Genomic DNA, 22531 nt, shown 5'->3' with positions numbered 1-22531 from the left:
TGCGATACTACCGCCCTTATTTCCTTGAACACAGTCTCACAGCACCAAGAGGAGGCGTATTCTGTCCCCGTCCACATATTCCCAGCCTCACAGGGGTACTTTCACCCCCCCCCCCCCATGATCCCACTATAGGTGATGCACTGTGGCCCTCATAATCCCAGAATTGTGGGGATGAGTGCTTCTTTAATCCCCGTACCGGGTGGGGTACTATGCCCCCACAATCCCAGTACCGGGTGGGGTACTATGCCCCCCACAATCCCAGCACCGGAGGTTACTGTGCCCCCCACAATCCCAGCACCGGGGGGTTATTGTGCTCCCTGCAATCTAAGCACCGGGAGTTACTGTGCCCCCCACAATCCCAGCACTGGCAGTTACTGCGCCGCTGCAATGCCAGGATTAATCGGGCGGTGTGCCGAGTCCCCCACACAATCCCAGTTCTGAGCGTGGGTCTTTACCCACAATAACCTCAGTAGCAGGAGGGGACTGACACCTCCCAACCCCCGCCTCGCGTGCGCCCTCCACTTTGGAAAGCAGGCGAGCGGGGCTCACGTTGGACGCACGCGCACTGGCTGCAGGTGCGCCAACGCGCTCTTTCCCTCTCGTTCGCCGGGCGACAGGTGCGCATGCGCGCTCGCTGCAGGTGCACCGAGACTCCCCCTCCCTTTTGTGAGTGTCAGGCGCGCATGCGCTACCTGCCCCTAGCCCTCTCCTGGGAGCGGCAGGTGCTAGGCGCAGCTAGGCGTTCTGTGGGGCGGCTCTTCCCCCGGCCTGGGTGCGTGTGAGGAGGCGGCTCGGCGGCAGGTTGTGGCTGGGCTCGGAGCTGCCCGGGTTCTCCCCCTTCCCCACAGCGCGCCCGGGGACACGGACCGTCTGGCGGAATGAACCGGACCCACCGCAGCGCTGGGGGTAGCCGGGGCCTGTGCACCATGGAAGTGAAGAGCAAGGTGGGTAGCGGGCCTAGGGCGACGATCCGTGAGGGGCCGCAGAGGGCGGACCGACCCTTTGGAGGGCGAGACCCCAGGAGAAGGGGCAGGGCGGGGGCGTCCGCTCCGTGAGGGGCCGCCGGGGGCAGGGCGAGCCCCAGTGGAGGCTGTGGGGGGGGGGCGTCCGCTCCGTGAGGGGCCGCCGGGGGCAGGGCGAGCCCCAGTGGAGGCTGTGGGGGGGGGCGTCCGCTCCGTGAGGGGCCGCCGGGGGCAGGGCGAGCCCCAGTGGAGGCTGTGGGGGGGGCGTCCGCTCCGTGAGGGGCCGCCGGGGGCAGGGCGAGCCCCAGTGGAGGCTGTGGGGGGGGGGGCGTCCGCTCCGTGAGGGGCCGCCGGGGGCAGGGCGAGCCCCAGTGGAGGCTGTGGGGGGGGGCGTCCGCTCCGTGAGGGGCCGCCGGGGGCAGGGCGAGCCCCAGTGGAGGCTGTGGGGGGGGGGCGTCCGCTCCGTGAGGGGCCGCCGGGGGCAGGGCGAGCCCCAGTGGAGGCTGTGGGGGGGGGCGTCCGCTCCGTGAGGGGCCGCCGGGGGCAGGGCGAGCCCCAGTGGAGGCTGTGGGGGGGGGCGTCCGCTCCGTGAGGGGCCGCCGGGGGCAGGGCGAGCCCTAGCCCCAGTGAAAATTGGGGCCCCAGCAGGAGGGGATCGTTGAGGAAGGGGGCCATCTGGGCTCAGGGAATCTCTTGTGGGAGCACACCCAGGGCTGCCTGTGAGTTGTCCCGGCATGGGGCTGGGCTGGTTCTGCACTGGGTGGATACTGTATGGGGTGAGGGGGAGCTGGGAGAGCTGCTGACTCACCTGCAGATGGCACCTTGCCAGGGTGGGGAGTGTGTCTGCAAGGAAGATCCAGGTTGCCTAAGGGTAGAGGGGTGCATCTCCATGTTTTCAAGGGATCTAGGGCTGTTCCTTTTGCTTGGTCCCTGTGCCATGGCCTAGGAGCAAGATGTGGTATTAGTCAAACAGCTATCACCATAGGGGTGACACTAGTAATAATTAATGCTGGGTATTGTCCCTGTAGCCTTCTCTCAGCACTAGCCCCCTTGTCAGATCACTCTTCACTTTTTCCCCCCCTCTATCCCCAACAGGGTTGTAGATGATTATCCACTGCAAAACTTGATATTCTTTAACAAAAGTTACAGTAGGACTTTACTAATTGGGCAGGCACACTGCTTTCCCTACAAAAAGAAAAGGAGTACTTGTGGCACCTTAGAGACTAACCAATTTATTAGAGCATAAGCTTTCGTGAGCTACAGCTCACTTCATCAGATGCATATCGTGGAAACTGCAGCAGACTTTATATATACACAGAGAATATGAACCAATACCTCCTCCCACCCCACTGTCCTGCTGTAAAACAAGACTGAAAAGGTTCCCCCTGAAACTGAATGCAGACTAACAGAATGCAAACTATATAAAAAAAACAAATGGAGACTATATAAGAAAGTTACTAGGAAAAAAAGGTGCTCAAAAATCAGTTTAGCTAACATGTTTTGAAATGCCCCTGATACTATGCTTTTTGACTAGACTAGGATAAGTGTATTTTTAAATACATGCTAGCTAACATGTTAACATGATTTAAGGATCTTGTGTGAACAGAACAAAAATAAGTTGCCTTCCTAACATGTTTTTTGGGGGGAAAAAAAATCTTTTATCCTAGTCTATACAAGATCCTAATTTAGATGCAGTACAACAGCTCTGGAATCTTATCTGCTCATATAACCCACAATTGTCAAGGTGTTGAACTGTGTCTAAACGGGGTGTTAAGGAGTGTTTCATGTCATTTTAACTAAATTGACTTAGAGACAAGGTGGATGAGGTAATATCTTTTATTGGACCAGTTTTCAGAGTAACAGCTGTGTTAGTCTGTATTCGTAAAAAGAAAGGGAGGACTTGTGGCACCTTAGAGACTAACCAATTTATTTGAGCATAAGCTTTCGTGAGCTACAGCTCACTTCATCGGATGCAACATTAAATGACATTAAATCCCAGTGTGAATGCTGTTGTTCAGAATTAATATGGCTGTAATTTGGTTTAGTTTAATTCATGCTGATCTAAAAAGCATATTTTCCCCTTGTCTAGGCAAGGCTTAAGAGTGCACATACACTGAGGAAACTTGTGTGTTTCTCCACTAGTGGAAGCTGTAATGCAGACTGGTTATAAACATTTTTACCAGTGTGAAGCCTAATCCTTAAATCCTGCGTCCTGTCTATTCTATAGATTCCATTTTAGTTTACAATAACTGGTAGCTTTAGTGTGGACAGGGAATATGCATTTTTAAGGGTTGTGACATGGTGGTAAAAATATACCAGTATCTTCTGCTGTAGGTTGTATTGGTGCTAGAGCAAGTGAGGAACCATGGGAGAATTTCAGAAGATTTGTGTGAACAGAAGCTAAAGGATGGTGGCACCTGCTGACCATGACTCCAAGTAGTAGTTAAGCATGAGTGAAACTATAGTTGCTCTGAAGTTTTATTCTAACTCTCTTCATTGTAAATAGCTAAAGCAACACATGAGTATATATTTAAAAACAAACCCTATTTCATCCCAGACTTCTAGGTCTCAAAAATCCCCAGACAAATGTGGGTGTTCGAAAACAGGCTGAAAGTATATCATGGAACCAGAGATTTTTATAGGTTCATGCCTGTTTGATATCAACATAGATAGAAGAGGCTGTAAGTTCTTAGTGAGAAGGACAGTCTTTTTTGTAAAGTGTTTGTACAAGCTAGCATAGTGGGATGGTTCCTGGACCATGATTGGAGCGCCTTTATGCTACTGCAGTAGAAATGCTTTGATTCAGCACATCTTTTGTCATAATGATCATCTTCCCTGGTTGGGGTTGAGGAGAGAGATATACTTATGGTAAAGCTTTACTCTTTACCACACCCTGGAATTCTTTGCAACAAATGTTGTAGGTAGGTCTTTTTTTTAAAGACTGGATAATTTTATCACTAAGATATGTTTGTAGTTTGTATTTGCTGAAATAAGGGTAACAACTTATATCCCAAATCATGATATTTAAATTGCTGTTTAGGTCATGGGGACATTTCCCCCTTTAATACAGAGCTGCACAATAAGCAGTGTATTGAGGTTCCTCTTCCTAGAGGCATGGGGTTCAATCTGGTATGACAAATTCTGTGTCAAACTGGTTCTAGTATTCTAGACACATGGATAGGTATGTCTGCATTACTTCAGATCATTACTCCAAGAAGTTATCAAGTAATAGAGGCAGGATGCTACAGCCAGCACAAGACCAGTCAGCATTAGTCTGTTCTCTGTAACAATGCATGCTGAAAATCAGGGTTATCTTTTCTCAAAACAGTAACTATCAGTGTAGATCTGACAATTTCCTAGCATAGAGAAGAGATTTGTGCTTTTTGAAGTGCTACAGGGCACATCTTCACTGGCAATGTTAAAGTGCTGCCATGGCAGCGCTTTAACTTGGCTTGTGTAGTCATGGGAGAGCGCTCTTCCTCTTAAAAAAAAACCCACCTCCATGAGGGGCATAGCTACCAGTGCTGGGGGCGCAGTCTATACTGGCATGTTACAGCACTGAAACTCGCAGCGCTCAGGGGTGTGTTTTTTCACACCCCTGAGCGAGAAAGTTGCAGCACTGTAAAGTGCCAGTGTAGACCAGCCCACTGTTGGATAAATATTCTACTCTATTCTGAAATCCACCTCTTCAAGCACTCTCTGCTGTCTGAATAATCCCCCATAACTTTCTTGTTCTGTGTTTTGCATAGTGCAGCTTGTCTCTTTAAGAGTAAATACGTGATGTACAATTGCAAAAATTATGTTTTGGGAAAGAACACAAACTACAATGAAAGTAGAATATTTGTTTTGAAGTGGAAACAACAAGCACTACATTGGAAAAAATATGGGCCAGATTGAGACTCTCACTTGCATGATTGCAGTACCTGCACAAGCATGCAGACACAATAAATATGCTTGTAGCATATGCATGAAACTGTGCAATTATTTCTGAAAAGCTGGCCCTGTTACAATATTGTAACTTCAAACATGCTGTCCTTTTTAGCTCATGTCAAATTTTATTTGATGTCTGTCACATTAAACTACAGCACTACTGGAAAATTATAAGTAATATACAAAAAGTTGCAATATACATATGTGGGAAATTCCTTGGATGTTGCATATTTCAAGTTCTTGGGGAAACAGTTAATGGGAACAAAGGAGAAGTTCTTTTATTGATGTCATAATAAAGCACACTGCTCTTGACTAAAGGGAGTTCCTCCTGCAGGTTTTATTTACTTATGCACAGGTGTGACTGAAATCAGTATGTGAGTCATTCATTCTACCTTATTGTTGACTAATGTTACAGTACTTAGAGTATCTATAGAAGAGTATTTGCAGTGAATCCTTTATTTAAAAATCTTTAGGGGAGGGAGGAGTGTTGGAGTTCAGAAGGTATAGAATTCTTAATTTGTGTGCTAACTGGATGACTTGGTGTCATTACTAATGAGCAAACGATAGGGTCCTTGTCTCTACTGGGTTTTCAGACTCCCAAGTTGAATGCAAATAAAACTTCTGATATTATTTTTGAAAGTAATATGAGGAAGACACAGAATTGGTCACAACAATAGCAAAGGCCCCATTTCCTAATTGGCACATTAGACCTAAACTATGCAACATGAACCCAAGAAATGTGGTGCTGTCTCTTTAATCCTTCCCTGATCCACTCAAACTGTTTTATACAATTTATTACATTTATGGCTCCCAAAATCTTAAATTGTACAATTCTTGCTTTGCTAAGTGACTGTATTATAGAAATTGCTGGAAACTTTTGGGTGTCATCTCATTGTGATGTTCATTTTAAGGGATATTTATTTTGATCTATTTGACAGCTTTCAAACTATTTGGAATATAGCAGTCAGTTTGGACTCCCTATCTTGATTATGAAAAATCCAGTTCAACCTCATGTTCATTACTGATCAGCTACAGAATATACAAAAATATTTCCAACAATCAACTAATGACTAGGCAGGTGGCAAATTGATGACTTATTACACCTACAAATTGTATACCCAGACTATGCAAAAACAGGCTAGTTTTATTGCTGACTTTTTCTCCCCTGCATCCCCTGAACCTGCCTTCTTGTTTCATGTAAGGGATTATGTTAGCTATCACATTTTAAAAACATACCTTTTTCCTCGTGTATACTTCAGTCTCTGCCCCCAAAGCTTACATTCACTCATACAGTCTGAACAGTGCTTAGCACAGTGGGGCACTTTGCTGGTTATGGTCTCTAGGTACTGTTGTAATATAAATAGTATAATGTAGGAGGGAGAGAAGTCTTGAAGTTTGGGGAACTGAGTAAGGGACAGTCTGCTTTGAAACAGGACTACTGCAAAGTGCATTAGTGAACTGTTAACGCACATCAGTAGGGTCCATACAGGAGGAGTGGCGCAAGCTGGTACAAGGTAGATTCACTATCAGTAGAGCTGCACTGTAGAGCAGTGGTTCTCAACCAGGGGTCTGCAAGCAGGTTTCAGGGGGTCTGCCAAGCAGGGCCAGTGTTAGACTTGCTGAGGCCCAGGCCAGAAAGCTGAAGCCCAGGACCCTGAGCCCTTCCACCTGGGACTGAAGCCGAAGCCTGAGCAACTTCGCTTCACGGGTGTCCCTGTGGCCTGGGGCCCCAGACAGTTGTCCTGATTGCTAGCCCCTAATGCCATTCCTGGCGTTATGCAGAAAACTAGTTGTTTTGGCAAAGGTGTGCTATGGAGTTTTTATAGCATGTTGTGGGGGGGAGACTCAGAAAGAAAAAGGTTGAGAACTACTGCTGTAAAGCATTTCTGTCATTAGGGCTGAACTGGTGGTGAAATAAAAATCTGAATCTTGCTAGCGTGAACAGGCCTATGAAGTTTTTGAGGAATGGGGTTGTATCCCCTCTTTGCCTCTCCTTTTTAGGTAGGAGCAGAAGGGACTTAAAATTAGGGAGGGCAGAAATATGAATTCATTTCCTTCATGCCAACAACCCTTGAAAGTAACTAACTTCACCCTGGCACCCCACCACAATATCTGCCACTGCATCCAAAACCAGAATCATTAACTATATGATTAACTTGATGGTTCTGCTTTAATAATATTGATACGTGTCCTCTGCTCTGATTTTAGTATTGCCCTTTTCAGATGAATGGGTCGGTTCATACCTCTGAGGTATTATTTCAAGGTTGCATACAGACTTGCAGCATACAGTCACTGCATGGTTTTAAGTTTTCTTCATATATTGATGAGTTTCTTCTCAACCATTAGGATGAAATGGAGTTTTTTAAAGCTAAAGCTTGGTCTTAGACTGGTAATGGGTTGCTGGCCTTTTTGTGACTGTATTGGGTCCTGAAAGCAAAATCTTGGATACCAGCAAAATTTTTTAAACCTAGATTAAGATGAGACAAAACCAGTTTCAATAATACAGATAAATGGTGTGAAAAATCTCACTCTGTAATAGCTTTGAAATTTTAAGTTTTGCCTTCAAGTACAGAAGTTTAAGAAACATGAGTTGGCAGTATCTAACGTTTTTGTTGCTTAGATTCTTATACATATATAAAATCGGATGTCATATTCTGGAGTGACCCAGATCCTAAATGACTGATGCTTTTAATTGCTCATCTTAGCTATTCATATATAGTTGCCAGTCAGTCTTTCAGATTGTTTGGTGTCATCTCAGGGTACATCTACACTACAGTGGCACATCTATGGCACTGCAGCTGTAGCATGGACACTTCCTATATCAAGGGAAGGGTTTTTTTTTGTTGGTGTAGGAAAATCACCTCTGACAGATGGTAGCTAGGTTGTCATAAATATAAAGGGAAGGGTAAACCCCTTTGAAATCCCTCCTGGCCAGGGGAAAGCTTCTCTCACCTGTAAAGGGTTAAGAAGCTAAAGGTAACCTCGCTGGCACCTGACCAAAATGACCAATGAGGAGACAAGATACTTTCAAAAGCTGGGAGGAGGGAGAGAAACAAAGGGTCTGTGTGTCTGTCTATATGCTGATCTTTACCGGGGATAGACCAGGGATGGAGTCTTAGAACTTTTAGTAAGTAATCTAGCTAGGTATGTGTTAGGTTATGATTTCTTTAAATGGCTGAGAAAAGAATTGTGCTGAATAGAATAACTATTTCTGTCTGTGTATCTTTTTTGTAACTTAAGGTTTTGCCTAGAGGGGTTCTCTATGTTTTGAAGCTAATTACCCTGTAAGATATCTACCATCCTGATTTTACAGGGGGGATTTCTTTATTTCTATTTACTCCTATTTTTATTAAAAGTCGTCTTGTAAGAAAACTGAATGCTTTTTCATTGTTCTCAGATCCAAGGGTTTGGGTCTGTGGTCACCTATGCAAATTGGTGAGGCTTTTTATCCAACATTTCCCAGGAAATGGGGGGTGCAAGTGTTGGGAGGATTGTTCATTGTTCTTAAGATCCAAGGGTCTGGGTCTGTAGTCACCTAGGCAAATTGGTGAGACTTTTTACCAAACCTTGTCCAGGAAGTGGGGTGCAAGGTTTTGGGAAGTATTTTGGGGGGAAGGACGCGTCCAAACAGCTCTTCCCCAGTAACCAGTATTAGTTTGGTGGAGGTAGCGGCCAGTCCAAGGACAACGGGTGGAATATTTTGTACCTTGGGGAAGTTTTGACCTAAGCTGGTAAAGATAAGCTTAGGAGGTTTTTCATGCAGGTCCCCACATCTGTACCCTAGAGTTCAGAGTGGGGGAGGAACCTAGACATAGGTAAATGGAAGAATTCTTCTGTCAACTAGCTGCATCTAGAATCATAGGACTGGAAGGGACCACAAGAGGTCATCTAGTCCAGTCCCCTGCATCCATGGCAGGACTAAGTATTCTGTAGACCGGGGTGGCCAACATGTGGCTCTGGAGCTACATGCAGCTCTTCAGAAGTTAATATGCAGCTCCTTGTATAGGCACCAACTCTGGGGCTGGAGCTACAGGTGCCAACTTTCCAGTGTGCCAGAGGGTGCTCACTACTCAACCCCTGACTCTGCCACAGGCCGTGCTCCCACTCCACCCCTTCCCGCCCCCTCCCCTGAGCCTGCAGTGGCCTTGCTCCTCTCTTCGTCACCCCTAGCTCCCAAGCCTCCTGCATGCCACAAAATAGGTGACTGAGAGGTGTGGGAAGGGAGTGGGAAGTGCTGATCAGCAGGGCTGCTGGTGCATGGGAGGCACTGGGAGTGGGGTTGGGGAGCTGATGGTGGGCTGCTGACGTATTATTGTGGCTCTTTGGCAATGTACATTGGTAAATTCTGGCTCCTTCAGAGGCTCAGGTTGGCCGCCCTGATCTAGACCATCCCTGAAAGGTTTGTCTAACCTGCTCTTAAAAATCTCCAATGATGAAGATTCCACAACCTCCCTAGGCAATTTATTCCAGTGCTTAACCATCCTGACAGGAATTTTGTGGTAATGTCCATCCTGAACCTCCCTTACTGCAATTTAAGCCTATTGCTTCTTATCCTATCCTCAGACGTTAAGAATTTTTCTCCTCCTTGTAGCAACCTTTTATGTACTTGAAAACAGTTATCACGTTCCCTCTCCATCTTCTCTTTTCCAAACTAAACAAGCCCAAATTTTTCAATCTTCCTTCATAGGTCATGTTTTCTAGATCTTTAATCATTTGTTGCTTTTCTGTGGACTTTCTCCAATTTGTCCATCTTTCCTGAAATGTGGCTCCCAGAACTGGACACACTACTGCAGTTGAGACCTAATCAGCGTGGAGTAGAGCAGAAGAATTACTACTTATGTCTTGCTTACACCACTCCTGCTAATACATCCCAGAATGATATTCGCCTTTTTTTTTGCAATAGTGTTACACTGTTGACTCATATTTAGCTTGTAGTCCACTATGACCCCCAGATCCCTTTCCGCATTACTCCTTCCTAGTCAGTCATTTCCCATTTTGTATGTATGCAACTGGTTGTTCCTTCCTAAGTGGAATACTTTGCATTTGTCCTTATTGAATTTCATCCTATTTACTTCAGACCATTTCTCCAGTTTGTCCAGATCATTTTGAATTTTAATCCTATTCTCCAAAGCACTTGCAACCCTTCCCAGCTTGGCATCATCCTCAAACTTTATAAGTGTACTCTATGCCATTATCTAAAATATTGATGAAGATATTGAACAGAACTGGACCCAGAACTGATCCCTGCAGGACCCCCCTTGTTATGCCCTTCCAGCATGACTGTGAACCACTGATAACTATTCTCTGGGAATGGTTTTCCAACCAGTTATGTCCCCACTAGTAACTCCATCTAGGTTGCATTTCCCTAGTTTATGAGATGGTCATGGGAGACAGTACCAAAAGCTTTACTAAAGTCAAGATATACCATGTCTACCACTTCCCCCCCCCCCATCCACAAGGCTTGTTACCCTGTGTGACAAAGTTCCTCCTCTGCCTTAGTGGGTCCTGCGCTTATTGACGGATTTGCTCGCCTCAGAGGTTCACAGCAGCCCTCAGTTTGGCCACTTTCATGGCTCAAATCTGCTGTTCGCTCAGTTAGCCTCATCACTGGCGAGCATGTGGAAAGGAAGAACAATCCCCACAGTCTCTGCTGATCCACCTAGTGGATCGGGGAACAGGCTGGAGACCTTCCCCTCTAGTGAAACCCACAGTCCGGTTCAACTCCTCCGGTATCGAGTTGGGGGAATGGAGGGAACCTGGGCCCTGTGGATTGCAGCTGTCTACAGTGGCTCCTGTAACAGCTGCGTGACAGCTACAACTCCCTGGGCTACTTCCCTATGGCCTCCTCCCAACACCTTCTTTATTCTTACCAGAGGACCTTCCTCCTGATGTCTGATAATGCTTGTACTTCTCACTCTCAGCTTCTTATGCCTCTTGCTCCCAGCTCCTTGCATGTGTGCTGCAAACTGAAGTGAGAGCCTTTTTAAACCCAGGTGCTCTGATTAGCCTGCCTGTCTTAATTGATTCTGGCAGCTTCTTGATTGGTTGCAGGTGTTCTAATCAGCCAGTCTGCCTTAATTGTTTCCAGAAATTTCCTGATTGTTCTGGAACCTTCCCTGTTACCTTACCCAGGGAAAAGGGACCTAATTAACCTGTGACTAATATATCTGCCTTGGGGGGGTGGCGTGTCCTGCGGAGAGCCCCCCCAGGCCAGGTCGTGATCTGTGTCCCTTTGTGTCTAGTCTGGAATTGGTTCCTGCCCAATAAAACACATTGGACCCCCCCCCCCCCCAATCACTCTCCTGTCATCTGGCCTGACGCTGTCACAGAAAGTTTTGACAAGTTTTGTTCTTGATAAATCCACCCTGACTGTTCATAGAATATCTAGTCCAACCCCCTGCTCAAAGCAGAACCAATCCCCAACTAAATCATCCCAGCCGGGGCTTTGTCAAGCCTGACCTTAAAAACTTCAAAGGAAGGAGATTCCACAACCTCCCTAGGTAACACATTCCAGTGCTTCACCACCCTCTTAGTGAAAAAGTTTTTCCTAATATCCAACCTAAACCTCCCCCACTGCAACTTGAGACCATTACTCCTCGTTCTGTCATCTGCTACCATTGAGAACAGTCTAGATCCATCCTCTTTGGAACGCCCTTTCAGGTAGTTGAAAGCAGCTATCAAATCCCCCCCTCATTCTTCTCTTCTGCAGACTAAACAATCCCAGTTCCCTCAGCCTCTCCTCATAAGTCATGTGTTCCAGTCCCCTGATCATTTTTGTTGCCCTCCGCTGGATGTTTTCCAATTTTTCCACATCCTTCTTGTAGTGTGGGGCCCAAAACTGGACACAGTACTCCAGATGAGGGCTCACCAATGTTGAAGAGAGGGGAACGATCACGTCCCTCGATCGGCTAGCAATGCCCCTACTTATACAGCCCAAAATGCCATTTGGACTGTTAATCACCTTATGTTCTAGATGTTTGCAATTGATTGTTTAATTATTTGCTCCATTATCTTTCCTGGTACAGAAGTTAAGCTGATTGGTCTGTAATTCCCTGGGTTGTCCTTATTTCCCTTTTTGTAGATTCTCACTATATTTGCCCTTTTCCAGTCTTCTGGAAGCTCTCCAGTCTTCCATTAATTTTCCAAGATAATCGCTAATGGCTCAGTTATCTCCTCAGTCAGCTCCTTGAGTATTCTAGGTTGCATTTCATCAGGCTCTGACTTGAAAACATTTAACTTGTCTAAGTAATTTTTAACTTGTTCTTTTCCTATTTTAGCCTCTGATCTTACCTCATTTTCACTGGCATTCACTGTTAGACGTGCAATCACTACCAACTTAATGTACAGTTGGGGCATATGTTTATATAGCTACATCGCACAGGGTGCAGAATTTTTCAGAGCCCTGAGCAGTGTAGCTAGGTTGATCTGATTTTTTAGGTGTAGAGCAGGCTTTAACTTTACATGTGGTTATTTGGGCTCTGAGTGAAATATAACAGTAAAAACAAAAATATTTGCACAGAATCAAAAGTAAACACATTCTGATCAAGACTTCGCATTGGAGCAGATTACTTCAAGACAGAAATAATTGTATACATATTCTGAACTATGTGGCATGGCCTCTGATATTAGTACATCTAAAAGGTCACCTTTTCACTCAAATCTTTAGAACCTTTTGGCTATGCAATAAGTTTATCATATTTATCATATTTTTGTAAATTAAATTTTTGATCTGGTGAGCACTTACTGTAACTTTCAAGTTGTCCTGTTGTCTTGGGGTACATGGTGATTTCTGTCTTACTAAAATCAGATGTCTGTCTTGTAGTTTGGAGCTGAATTTCGACGGTTTTCTCTGGAAAGATCCAAACCTGGAAAGTTTGAGGAGTTCTATGGATTATTGCAGCATGTGCACAAGATCCCCAATGTTGAAGTTTTAGTTGGGTATATAGACATTCATGGAGATCTGCTGCCTATCAACAATGATGACAATTATCATAAAGCAGTTTCCACAGCCAATCCTCTGCTCAGGATTTTTATTCAAAGAAAAGGTAAGTTCACTAATTTTGTGCGTTGGTCGTGTCTACTATGTATAAAGCAGTATCCATGCACACGGTCACATATTTGCACTAGTCTAATTTTTTTTTTAAAAGTCCCAATTAGACATTATCCTGTTTCTCCATGTTGACATGTACTGACTTCTTACTGATCTTCACTGGGAACTCCCAACTATCCTTTGCAGCAAGCTGTTTGGAAACATATTGTGCACCATTGCTGTAGGGCTTGAGATTCCCCTCTGTCCTATACCTCTGCTACTAAGCTACTTTTCTCTTTTTTCTTTTTACATTTGGGAATGTCTGTAATACATTGATTTAAACCCCATTCGCTCCATCAAAAATCCATCCTCACTTCAGTAGAAATACTGCTTTTATATGAAGTCTTCATTTATGAACATATTCAATGCTTAGTTTACTCAAATTGGATAGAAACATTAAAGCTGAATCAGCATTCTCCAGTGAACTTTTTGTATATTGTTTAAAGGCAGTTGCTCATGTCTCCCTTTGTTTCCACTGAAAGCTTAACAGTATCATGCATTCGTCAGGAAAACAGGTGGCCTGGTCACACGTTAACCAACATGAGGTTAAGTTCAAATGAAGGCAAGGCAGTTTGTAGTTTTAACACTATTAGCAGGTCGAGGTAAACATTGCATTCCTGCTAGTGTTTACCTCAACTTGTGAACAGGTGAAAACTAGAGACTGCCTTGTCTTCACTGGAATTTTATGATGTGGTAAGAGAACACTTTTTCTCCTACTGTGGACACACCCTAGCAGGGTGGTGATTATTTTTACTTCTTTCTAATTTGTTAGCTTTATAAAGAGTTCATTATACTATGGCTGTGCTAGAATAAAAGTTAAATTTCCCCAGAGATGAATATTGTCTAGGTTAAGTATAACATTATCACCTAGATTAAGAGACAGTAGCTCACTCCTGTCTGCATCCTGAAGTTCCTTTCATAACAGATTAACAGGTATTGTTGATGTGTTGGAAGGGGTAAAAGGGAATTCAAAGGCTGAACTAACATGGCTTTAATTCAGTCAAGATATATGGGAGTCTGTCTGCAAGAGAAACCTGACCTAGGGGTGAAACAAATGTGAAGGCCAGCTGGGCATATCTTTTTGCCCTCTTCCACAATATAAGAACACAGGGTACTCAATGAAACAAAAGATACAGGGAAATACTGGGTTTTTTAATACTACTTTACTTAACTTGTAGAACTCACTGTCACAGAATATTAAAGCAGCAAAGTGAAAATAATAAATTTGACATCTAAAGGTGAAGAGAGACTTAGGAAATCACTTAATTCTTCCTCGCTAATGTAAGCTTGTTCACTGCAGCACTTTCTGGCATTTGTGTCCTGCAGTATGGGGCTTTCTTTTTTTACCTGTGGATGACTATTCCATAGCATAATAAAGGTAGCCTGCAGTTACACTGGCTATAAGATTTTACAGGTGTAATCAATCTTCATGCTTCAGGACATAGACTAATAGGCAGCTAATGTCATGAACAAATTACCCCACAACAAAGCTGGACTGTGTGATTCTAATCACTTCCATTATGTGACCAGCTGCAAGTGTAATACTACTTTGCTTCAGCTTAATGCTTCCCTGTAGAGGTAGATACAGGGTGGCTGAGAGAGAGATTCTGAGGATAGACAAAAGCAGTAACAGTCCTAATGCTCACCATTGCTTTTTAAAACGAGAACTGTTTAGTCACTAGTTTGCAGAAAAACCATCTAATTGTTTCTGGCACCCCATTAATCCTCTATGCAATTAATTTTGGTCCTGCTTGATAACTGGTGGAATGAAAGAAGAGCTGGGTCTGAAGAATGTCTCTAGATGTTTTCCCATGCTTCCAGTCTTTTAAAACACCTGTAGAAGTTTTCCCAATTGAGTTTTGAAATGCCTCTAATCAATATTTAGATCTCCATTCTTTTCATAAATGTTAAATACTAATGTTAGGTTCAATGTGACCTTTTTTATTTATTTTTTTTAATCTCATTAAATTACAGTTTTCCCCCCAGTATTGTGGTACTCTTATCAAATGTCTTCAGATGGTTCTGTTTATCTCTGGAAACTTGATGCTTGAAGGATAATTTTACCAATAAGTCCATTCCTTTGGAAGCATATCAGAGGGCTTGTCAACAAATTGTGCAATTCCAGGTGTTGAAGAATATCGGGTTGAAACTAAGTTTCAACAGTTGAACACTTTCTTTTTTTTAAATGATACATCACATACACATAAAATTAGTATAACCAGTGAGTTTGAGACCATTAAAACAGGAAGTTTTTATACCAAGTTGACATTCACCTTTACATCTTTGTTGTTAACACCTTGTTCTTTGGCGTTCTGCCAAAATATTTGTCACTGTAACTATAAACTGATTAGCTTGATGTCGGTACAAAGGTGTCTTTATACTCAAGGATATTGTTTTAGAAAATTTGTTCGGGGATCTAGAAGAGGTTAAACAGAATCTTGCTGCCTGGCAGAGTTATGGGAATTAATTTTCTTGAAGCTTTCCCTACTTCTCCAAATTATGTAACTCTAATTTTCTACCTTAAATTTTGTGCTATTTTAGAATCTTTAGACAACATCCAAAGCTAATTAGTATCCCAAAAAACCCTAATGGTTTGTATAGTCTGTTGATCTGGAAATGTGGTAGCATTCTGACTTGTAAGTTCATGAATACTGTTTTGTGTGTGTGTGTGTCCCGCACTGTGCATCATTGAGCTTTAAGAAATGGATTTTAAAAAGTAAAACACCAGCTCAGTAATAGAGATTTCTGAGAGAGTTACATTTACTGTGTTTTGAGGTTTTCTTTTGGTGGGGGAGGGGGCTGTTTTGTGTTGTAGGATAGGGTACTCTTGAAGTTCAGATCTTTTCTAACAGAGGCAGTTTCCAAAATCTTAATTTTCTTTTAAATGGCCCTTTCTTGCATTTTCAGGCATGTGTTCAAATGGAGGTGTCTTCTGTGGTATTCTTTAAGTTCTAGTTGCAAAAATGAGTTTAAGAAACCTGCTTTTGTAACTGGCGTTTAGGTTCCTATGGTGACTTCAATAAGTCTGACTTAAACTGGGGGAAAAAAATCTTAGTTCTGCTAAACTCTATTTGCAAACCCCATTATGTCAAGATTACAGATCTTAAAACAATTAATGTTGCAAGTACACAATTTGCATGCAAGTTGCAGCTTAAATGTAAAATCAGAAAATGCAAAAGTTAACGTTAACTTGGTTCTGTGGTGTACATTTTACAAGGAAAGAATGAACAAAGGAGTGCATACTACAGTTGTGCTATGTTACTGTTAGAGTCCTAACTCTTGCATTTTCTGTTTAATGTATACTGTACATTCTTGAATGTTGCAATACATGCTTCTTATGTACTGTAGCATTTAATTTCAGAAAGGGGAACTATACAAAAATGAGGAGGTTAGTTAAACAGAAATTAAAAGATACAGCACCAAAAGTAAAATCCCTGCAAGCTGCATGGAAACTTTTTAAAAACACCATAATAGAGGCTCAACTTAAATGTATACCCCAAATTAAAAAACATAGTAAGAGAACCAAAAAAGAGCCACCATGGCTAAACAACAAAGTAAAAGAAGCAGTGAGAGGCAAAAAGGCATCCTTTAAAAAGTGGAAGTTAAATGCTAGTGAGGAAAATTGAAAGGAGCATAAATTCTGGTGAATGAAGTGTAAAAATAATTAGGAGGGCCAAAAAAGAATTTGAAGAACAGCTAGCCAAAGACTTAAAAAGTAATAGCAAAGTTTTTTTTAAGTACATCAGAAGCAGGAAGCCTGCTAAACAACCAGTGGGGCCACTGGACGATCGAGATGCTAAAGGAGCACTGAAGGATAAGGCCATTGCGGAGAAACTAAATGAATTTTTTTGCATTGGTCTTAACGGTTGAGGATGTGAGGGAGATTCCCAAACCTGAGGCATTCTTTTTAGGTGACAAATCTGAGGAACTGTCCCAGATTGAGGTGTCGTCAGAGGAGGTTTTGGAACAAATTGATAAACTAAGTAATAAGACACCAGGACCAGATGGTATTCACCCAAGAGTTCTGAAGGAAGTCACATATGAAACGGCAGGACTACTAACTGTCGTCTGTAACCTATCATTTAAATCAGCTTCTGTACCAAATGACTGGAGGATAGCTAATGTGACACCAGTTTTTAACAAGGGCTCCAGAGGTGACTCTGGCAATTACTTCAGTACTGGGCAAACTGGTTGAAACTATAGTAAAGGATAAAATTGTCAGACACATAGATGAACATAATTTGTTGGGGAATAGTCAATATGGTTTTTGTAAAGGGAAATCATGCCTCCCCAATGTACTAGAATTCTTTGAGGGGGTCGACAAGCATGTGGACAAGGGGGATCCAGTGGATATAGTGTATTTAGATGTTCAGAAAGCCTTTGACAAGGTCCCTCACCAAAGGCTCTTAAGCAAAGTAAGCAGTCATGGAATAAGAGGGAAGGTTCTCTCATGGATTGGTAACTGGTTAAAAGATAAGAAACAAAGGGTAGGAATAAATGGTCAGTTCTCAGAATGGAGAGAGGTAAATAGTGGTGTCCCCCAGGGGTCTGTACCGGGCCCAGTCCTATTCAACATATTATAAATGATCTGGACAAAGGGGTAAATAGTGAAGCTGCAAAATTTGCAGATGATGCAAAACTACTCAAGATAGTTAAATCCCAGGCAGATTGCGAAGAGCTACAAAAGGATCTCTCAAAACTGGGTGACTGGGCAACAAAATGGCAGATGGAATTCAATGTTGATAAATGCAAAGTAATGCACAGTGGAAAACATAATCCCAACTATACATATAAAATGATGGGGTCTAAATTAAGTGTTACCACTCAAGAAAGATCTTGGAGTCATTGTGGATAGTTCTCTGAAAACATCTACTCAATATGCAGCAGCAGTCTAAGTGAACAGAATGTTGGGAATCATTCAGAAAGGGATAGATAATAAGACCGAAAGTATCATATTGCCTCTATATAAATCCATGGGTCACTTCTTGAATACTGTGTGCAGATGTGGTCACCCCATCTCAGAAAAGATATACTGGACTTGGGAAAAGGTTCAGAAAAGGGCAACAAAAATAATTAGAGGTATGGAACGGCTGTCATATGAGCAGAGATTAATAAGACGGACTTTTCAGCTTTGAAAAGAAACTACTAAGGGGGGATATGATAGAGGTCTATAAAATCATGACTGGTGTGGAGAAAGTAAATAAGGAAGTGTTGTTTACTCCTCATAACACAAGGACTAGGGGCCACCAAATGAAATTAATAGGCATCAGGTTTAAAACAAACAAAAGGAATTTTCACATAACATACAGTCAACCTGTGAAACTCCTTGCCAGAGGATGTTGTGAAGGCCAAGACTATAACAGGGTTCACGAATTTATCTAGTTTTTTTTTTTAGAGGATAGGTCCATCAATGGCTATTATCCAGGATGGGAGGGATGGTGTCCCTAGCCTCTGTTTGCCAGAAGCTGGGAATGGGTGACGGGGGATGGATCACTTGATGATGACCTGTTCTGTTCATTCCCTCTGGGGCACCTGGCATTGGCCATTGTTGGCAGACAGGATACTAGGCTAAATGGACCTTTGGTCTGACCCAATATGGCCGTTCTTATGTTCTTATCTACCCCTCAGTTTTTAATGAAAAAACAAACAAACATAACCCTGAAGTCCACAATCAACAGTTACGCTAAGGCTAAGCAATATAATTCTCAGCCTGTCTTATTTTCACACCTAAAGGGCACTGGTAAGCCAAAGACTAGCTGATGCCTGTTAATACTGGGTAACACTCCATGGTCTGATAGCTGGATGTGCAATTTCTCCCCTGAGGCTTCTTAAAGCTAATTTTCTTCAGTCTCAAGAACAAAGTTTATTTCTGTAGTTTTAACTTCAAAACAGCTCATCATAAATGGCTCAGATTTTCCTAGAAAATTTACCTTTTGATGAGACAAAGTAAGGAAAACTGTTTCAGCTGAAGAGATTTCCTTTGGAAAGTGATGAGCATCTGGAAACAGAGTTGTAACTGACAGCATTTTACTCTCAACCATATTTACTACCAATGCTATAATAAACAGGTGATTTTTCCACATCTTTTTTATTAAAATACCAAGTTACAACTACTTCGACAGTAAAAGTTACCAGGCTATTTTAAAAGGAAAACATGAGCATTGGAGTGAGAACTGCATAAAATGAGCACTCTAGATATGTTATCAGCAATCCAAATTTTATCATTAATAAGTAATGAAGCAAAAATACAGTGCATGTGCAACTCACCTCTGATGCTTGCTTTAAAATGGGTCTACTCTACAGAAAATAGAATAAATATTATGAAAACTGAAGTCTGTGTTTAGGTTTGACAGAGGAGGGGCCCATTCAAACAGTATACATCCTGACAGATTTACATAGCGCATTCAGTGACTCTTAAAAAAAAAAAAAATCCTCCACTAATTGACCTTTTGAGCAACAGTGAGTTAAACCTTCTTGCATACCCAGTAGTAAACTCATGAAGGGTGGTGGCACTGCCTCACCTCTGCAAGGGTGGACTTTCCAAGGGGCAGAGGAACTCGTGGGGAGACGCATACTGCCTTTCACCAGCTTAGCTGAATTTGGCCTTGATTGTACAATCTTAAAACTAGACTTCTAAAATCTTAGGTATTTAGATAATTTCTAAATTTCTATTTATATGTAACAGTAAGCCCTGTAAATATTTCTACATCATTACAAGGCCTTTTCTGCATAAACAATCAGTGAGAGAGGCAGAAATTAAAGATCCCATGACTAAAACTAAATCCCTTGCCTCAGCTAACATTTTCTTAATAAAACAGGTTCTAATGTCCAAGGCTGTGTAACCTATTGTTTATACCTACAATAGTTTCTCCCTTTACCTACAGTAATTGTGCAGCTATCACTTAAATCAGTATCAGTTGAAAATCAACACGTGAACTTTCAGCCTAAAATTAAACTCCAGAAAAATCGCATTTATAATCACAGATTTTTAACTAGAAGGGTTACAAATTCTCTGACCTGTTTTGAGAGCTTTTCATAGTTTGTGTTTCTTTCAGTAGTTAAATTTCACATTCAGCTTACAGTACCTTTGGTGCTGTAGCGAATTCTTGTGGTGCTATGTGGTGCTCTTGTTTGGATTAACCATCTCTGGAAAAAGATAGACACTTCTCCAGGTATTTATTCTAGGGGTATGATTTTTTTAAAAAATGGTCTTAATTGATGTCAAAGCTTCAGAAAAAATACATGGTGATATTTAAAAGTTTACAAACTTCTGGTTTACAACCATGTATGCAGAGTGGATAAAATCTATTTTAAAAAATGTTTAAATGATTTTCTTTTTAAAAATAAACCTGTTTTAAAATGAAATTTGAATTTAATACAAAATATAAGGCCTAAACTTATTGTAATCTCTTTCATTTAAATAAAAATAAATATGCGGAATCCATGAGCCTGTATCAAAAACCAAGTGAATTAAAGGCTGTGTTTCTATATAAAGATCTTTTCCTATGTAAAGAAAGATTATTCTAACTTTTGAGGTCAAGCTTTGTAAATATGGCATGATAGGTCAGCTGAAGTAACTTGTCTTAGGGTACATCTAAACTAGAAACACTACAGTGGCACAGCCGTAGTACTACAACTGAGCCTCTGTAGCACTGTGTAGTAGAGACACTTACTACAGCAACAGAAGTAGTTCTTAGAGGTGTAGCTAGGGTCAACAGAAGTTTTCCATTGACCTAGCAAAGTCTACACATTGGGGTTTAAGTTGGCTTAACTACGTCGCACAGGGAGTGCAATTTTTGGTAGCCCTGAGCATTGTAGTTAAGCCAACTTAACTTTGTAGGGTAGACGATCCCTTTAGGAGACTCTCATTTTTAAGAGACTTAGATGAGTAGGAACTTAAACTCTAGTCACTTTCACTTACACATATTTGATATTCCTGGGGGACTTCTGCATAACTGTGTTATACCAATAAAATAAAAACCAGCAGGATCTTATTAAAGGGAAAAAGGCAAAATACCACGTTTATTGTGAATACAGAAAGAATCATAGTAAGCAGTTAGTTCTAGTTATAACATTCCATTCAATCTCCTATTTATTCACACATTCACACACACACATTCACACACACACACACGTTCTGTAAGGTTGTTATCATAGTTACCAGCCTTAGAGTTGCTCATGCCAAGCCACTGGCCAGGTGGCCTGGACATGAGGAGGGAGCAGGGCCTTGTCAGATGCTCATCTGATGCTCCTGGAAGTTGGTTTGCAGAATCAGACCCCAAAGTTCTCACTTTTTAGAGACTATTTTTATAGGAATTTCTTCCTATGCCAGTCTATGGGAATTGCTTCATCATGCTGTTGCTGAATCAATCGCAGATAGCACATTCCTGACGGCTCCAAGATGTTATCTTGTTCTTTGGTTCTCCCATTCTTGAGGCTGTTGGGTGGATTCCAGTCTGCCCTCCGGGGGGTCCTCTGGTTAATTCCACTTGACGCCTTCTTCAGCCGATGGACACTGGATTCTTAGGCTGGCACCTCCCTGATCATTCACTTATTATCCACACCAAGCATCCATCCACATACATCCTCTATCTCTATTTTAATCACAATTGTTAATACAACAAAAGGGCGGGGAGTCTCTGGGTGCTGTTTCTGTTCTTAGAGTATTGCTTTGAGTCTCTCTCTCTGTGAATTGCTTTGAGAACAGACTCTGTCTTAGAATGTACTAACACAGTTAGCAGCTTGCAAGTTTCACACATAGAGGGAGAGAAACAGTACCAAAAACCAAGAGACCTCTTAATTAGTAATACCCTGGAATTTGAACTATGGGGAATCAAACTCATTTGTGATTTTAATACAGAACGTCTTTAATATGATCCAACAACTGCGCATGCGCAGAATTCATGGCCCCCCACGGATTTCTTTGCTTCTCCACAGAAAAATGACTTCTGATGGGGGGAAGCAAAGGAAAGCTGCAAAAGCGGTCACACGGCCCTCCCTGTGGCGCAGGCAGGTCGGTTCAGGCGCCTGGGGCAGCCGGTAGAGACATAAACTACTGCATGGACAGGAGGGGCAGTCATGCGTTTGAGGCAGAGAGAGACACTCTGTCCTCTCCTGCTATTGCGGCATGCTTGGCATGAAGGGGCGTGGCTTTGGGGTGTTTCTGGGGAGGTAGGTGTGTCCCCTCAGGTAGAGCAGAATGTAGCAGCCTGCCTGACTTTTTTTGGAGATGGTAGCCCATATAAATTGTGAGTTTGAGTCCCCAGCCCTCGCTTACTCTTCAGTTGCCTATGATGTAACACTGAGCATATGGCTGCATATATTTGTTGACTAATAACCGAAGTAAAGGGTCAATACTCGTTACATTACTATTAAACAGAGCGTGTTTGGGGGATTTTCTCCAGTGCTCCCCACACCCATTCTTCACCCATTGTATTGTAGTTTAAATAAATTACCAAAATAATTGAAACCAGTGTGATTATATTGCATTATTTTAACAAATAAAATATGCAGAATTTTAAAATATTGTGCATAGAATTTTTTATTTTTT

At 42.5% G+C, this 22531-nt stretch overlaps 1 protein-coding gene across 1 annotated transcript in view; it reads left to right on the top strand.

The window, feature by feature from the left end:
• The first annotated feature begins 681 nt into the window (after positions 1-681).
• Positions 682-22531, top strand: part of PARD6B (par-6 family cell polarity regulator beta) — a 32385-nt gene continuing 10535 nt past the window's right edge. The window contains exons 1-2 of the mRNA XM_073309416.1: positions 682-944; positions 12715-12937. Coding sequence (XP_073165517.1) covers positions 879-944; positions 12715-12937 — 289 coding nt within the window. The 5' untranslated portion in view covers positions 682-878. The remainder of the gene's footprint in view (positions 945-12714; positions 12938-22531) is intronic.

This window comes from Lepidochelys kempii, chromosome 13 (genome assembly GCF_965140265.1).
Source record: "Lepidochelys kempii isolate rLepKem1 chromosome 13, rLepKem1.hap2, whole genome shotgun sequence".
Lineage (NCBI taxonomy): Eukaryota > Metazoa > Chordata > Testudines > Cheloniidae > Lepidochelys > Lepidochelys kempii.
The sequence above is the reverse complement of the archived record's forward strand: the minus strand, read 5'-3'. Positions and strand labels throughout refer to the sequence as shown.